Below are 4,261 nucleotides of genomic sequence, written 5' to 3' on the forward strand. Positions count from 1 at the left end.
TCACATTGACAAAAAGTAAATATTAGAAAATAACTAAAAAATAATAAAAAATAAAATTTAAAATAACTAAAGAATGTACATACAACAATAATTTACTATCTACATTACGATAGTATTACTGAAGAGTACCTATGAAAGAGGAGGAGGAGGAGGAGGAGGAGGTGGTGATCTGCCTTTGTGCTGTTGGCGCTGTTCTGCCAACCAGTCATCCAATGATCGTCCATTTGACGCCCGCGAGCAAAATGTGGCATTTTTGTAGCGACTATGCCCGTATTCTTTTGTTTTGGGCTGTCCACATTTGCTACACGTATTATAGTTCACTCCTCGTATGTATTTTCTTTTGTGGATGCCGCTTTCTTCCTCCAAGGCCCGTCTTTGCCTGTTCTTCTGTGTGGAGCGTGACACAGGGACAGTAGGGACAGCTGGGGCAGTCGCAGGTGGAACGAAGCCTGCACTGCTTGTTGTTGCTCCAGGAAATCGATAAGCAGTGGGCACAGCCATAACTGGGAAAGGAATTATGGTCCCCAACAATAATCCAGGTGCTGACACAGGTGGAATAAAAGCAGTTACACTGGTGGCAGGTGTGATGGGGCACATCATACTGTCAGTAGCAGCAGAGGAAGAGGAAGAAGCAGTAGCAGTAGCAGTAGCAGCAGCAGGCCTGCGACCTGGTCTCAGAATAGGAGCCTGTCCTGCTCTATTTAGAGGAAGAATGAATTTGAATTTGGGCCCAGATGTGGATGGTGCCTCATCCATTTTTTGCCTTGGAGCAGGAAGGTCGCTTGCAGCTACAGCAACTGGCTCGGGTGGTGTCAATCCCTGGGCGAGGACACTCCTTTCTTGGTTTTTCTCCCGCCGCTGAAACCTGAAATGAATCAACGGTATTATGATAATGTTTTGAAAAAGTCATTGAAATAGAATAAAATAAGGCGCTGTGCTCACCACTGAATGAGTGTCCTCTGATTGAGCTCAAACAGCTGGATCATTGTTTCCTCCATCAGCCTGCGACTGCTCAGCACTAAATCCCGGATATGGTGGTAATCCGTGAGGATTTTGGACCACCTTGGGGTGCTAACTCCAGCCTTCTTGGTGGGCGTCTTGTGCAAACGGCTAAGCTTAATGCAAATAGCCTCAACCAAGCGGCTGGTGCTTGGCCACTGAGCTGGACCCCCAGGATGTCCAATGAGACACCTTTTCACGCTTTCCACTCCTGGTGTCACCCCGGAGCGTTTAGGTGCCTTAAAGCGGCCGTGTGAAAGCTGAGGCTGGTGCCCAGGCTGGTAGTTGACCCGCTTTTTGTCCACGTCCAGGAGAGCTGTCCATAGTCGAATGGCCTCTGTAACTTGTGGGTCAGTGAGGTAAGGAGCCTCACGGAGTCCCACTAAGTAAGAGGCCAGATCCTGGACTTTGTCCCACCCAGCTATGCCGTCGGGTCCTACAACAGCAGACTAATAAATGCAAATGAATGTTAGAAATGCTGAACCAGATGAGACTAAAATGAAAGGATGGTCCTTTAAAACGTCTCACCTCTGCCTCGTCTGAAGGGCTGCTTTCACTCTCAGTTGGCTGTGACACCACCACAGAGGAAAGACGATGAGCAGAAGATTCAGGTCCACCTGGTGATACTGAGAGTTGAGGCTGAGGTGAAGAAAAGGGGCTGGCAACGACATCAAGAGGGGGGTCATCCAACACTGGAACAGTGATGTCCTCCATGTTGTCTTCCCCAAACCCCTCGTCTTGGAAGTCCTGGTCATCGATTCCCTCCAGCAGCCTGTCCTCCTCTTCAGGGGTCTGAAGCATGGCAGTAAATGTTTTGCCAGTCTGGCTGTACAGGTATTCTATTCCCAGCAATTCACCTACAACAATAAAAAGAAAAGCTATAAACGCTGTCGTGACATTAGGATAAATAGATAAATCGCAAAATAACAAATGTATATATTTCTTACCCGTATATGCTCCAGGAGGGCGATAACGCTCATCCCAGGGCTTCCCTAGCACTGCTTGGCTGAGTTGGTCCACAGCCTCTCTCATTGAAGTTTCGAATAACCGGAAGGAGGAATTTCCTTTGACAGCATCCTCCATCCGGTCATCATTCCAGCGCATCAAGCCCTCAAGGAGATATGCCTGGAAATGCGCGTCACTGGCACTGGTTCCTGAGTGAAACAAACAGGGTTTGATAAGTCTCTGTTTACAAGATGTGAACCACATGAAAGCAAATGTTAGAAATGTTTACAGAAAGGTTAGGAACCCAGATGTTCAGTGCACATTACCTGGTATAAAACGGTTCAGGTGGAGGTGGAAGGACTCCAAGGAGGTCGACCCACGGGCACACCTGTAGCAAGACAGCTCCACGCCGCCTTTCTTTAGTGTGCCCGTCTTCATGTAGAGTGGGAAGTTCTCGGGGTCTTGGATGCACAGCAGGTGGTTTTGCTGTTCCTTCCAAATCTGTTGGATGCGTTCGTGGTCCAACAGTGGAACTCCAAGGGTGTCCTTCCCATCTGCACTGTCGAACTGATGGATGAGTGCTCCTAATAATGCTGCAGTCTCCTCCACTCCCCTGGTCCTCCTCCGACAGTGGAGTGCCAACTCCCTGCGACTAATCTGAGCACTGACCGTCCTTCTGGAAACATGGCCACTTTTCTTTGCTGCCAGCTCAGCCTCCTTGGCGCAGCGAAGAGCAGCCACATCTTCTGGATCCCACTCAAAAATGCACGCAGACATAACCATAACCATAACCCATGGCAGACAGACAGACAGACAGACAGTGAGTGAGTGAGTGAGTGAGTGAGTGAGTGAGTGAGTGAGTGAGTGAGTGTGTGTGGGGGACCCCCTTCCCCAGGAGAAACCTCGACCCCACCCTCAATAGAAAACCAACCAAACAACGTTAATACAGTCCCCATTTTCTGGGTGAGATGAACGCCGCTATGTTGGAGAGAAAGAGCCAGACACTGTCAGTCCATAAAAAACATGAACAAATTAGAATAATAAGGAGATGCCAATAAAGAGGTATCAGAGACAGAATTGTTATCTGACCAATAGAATGACTGAGTAACAGGTTTTTTCTCCATATGGTATTTTGGCTTCTTGGAGCCAGCGAGGGGGGGGGGGGTCCTTCAGTCCAGTTCTCCTACAGTAAGGGCTAAAACTCTTGATGGCTGCTCACTGTACTTTTGAAACTACAGTTTCACCGAATATTTACAACTCATTCATCCAGAGTTAACTGACATCTCCACACATTTTATTACTTTATTATGAGCGTTGTTATAACTGTTGTTGTTAGAAAAACATCCCCCTTAAACCATATTGGAGGATTTACACTTTCAAAGCAATATAAATGATTATGGCGATGTTTAACGTATCTGATCAGATCTGTAGCATCATTTGATTTGTTTGTGCAGCATCGATCACAATTAAAAGTTTAACGTAATGGGGGGAAAAAGGGACTGCCGACTATCGATATTTCCCCTTTTCTAACAAATACGTATCGAAGGTGAACAATCAATGTCTGATCGCTAGCAAACCGCTTTACCTGTTATTACGAAGACGTGAAAAGATGGCGGCCGCTGGCCGATCAAACGTAAACACAAGCACAGAAACGGGATGGAACAAAAGGTCGCGGATTAAATAAAAAAACTACAGACTATCATAATCATACCGAAGGTGGACAATCAATAAATAAATAAAGAATGAAACCAGTTTACCTGTGTTGTTACGAACTCGAAGACGTGAAAATGGCGGTTGATCTGTCTGAGCGGTCGATGAGCGATCAAGCATGAACAAGAGCACAAAAACGTGGTCGAACAAAAGGTCGCAGATTAAATCCAAGAAAAATGCCAGCTATAAACGAACAACCCACAGGAGGGAACAGTAAAAGTGACGAATCACTACTTGGAGCACGGCTATTTAAACATCCGCTCACAGCCGCTCACAGCAAGCTAACGCGCACGGATGATTGGTCAAGTATGAGCTAGAGAGGAACGTCATTGGCTGTAGTGTGAACTTACTTTGGATTTACCTTACGTGATTGGCTGTAGTGAGGCAGGGATGTACTAACTTTGAACTAACTTAGATCAACTTTGGCTCAAAATCTGCGCTCCAGCAGGCGCAAGTGAGAGGTAGGGGGATCGACGCCCTCATTCTCCATTATCTTCACTTGTTGACTAGTGTAACTAATGCACACCTTAAAATGAAACCATTCATCAAACACATCACATGGTTTTAAAACAATCACCATTGCTATCTGCTTACTAAGGACTATACA

The 4,261-nt window shown here is 46.4% G+C and overlaps 1 protein-coding gene across 1 annotated transcript; it reads right to left on the minus strand.

Annotated features, from left to right (window-relative positions):
• On the minus strand, positions 1 to 2,748 carry LOC144988144 (uncharacterized). The gene is made up of 5 exons (XM_078938255.1): positions 2,271 to 2,748; positions 1,947 to 2,153; positions 1,528 to 1,856; positions 943 to 1,448; positions 1 to 865 (listed from the first exon to the last, which is right to left on the minus strand). Exons 1-5 carry the CDS (start codon positions 2,731 to 2,733, stop codon positions 130 to 132), a joined length of 2,241 nt encoding a protein of 746 aa, XP_078794381.1. The 5' UTR covers positions 2,734 to 2,748; the 3' UTR covers positions 1 to 129.
• Positions 2,749 to 4,261: the final 1,513 nt, after the last annotated feature.

This window comes from Oryzias latipes, chromosome 20, assembly GCF_053564925.1.
Source record: "Oryzias latipes strain Hd-rR chromosome 20, Olatipes_Hd-rR_3.1".
Lineage (NCBI taxonomy): Eukaryota > Metazoa > Chordata > Actinopteri > Beloniformes > Adrianichthyidae > Oryzias > Oryzias latipes.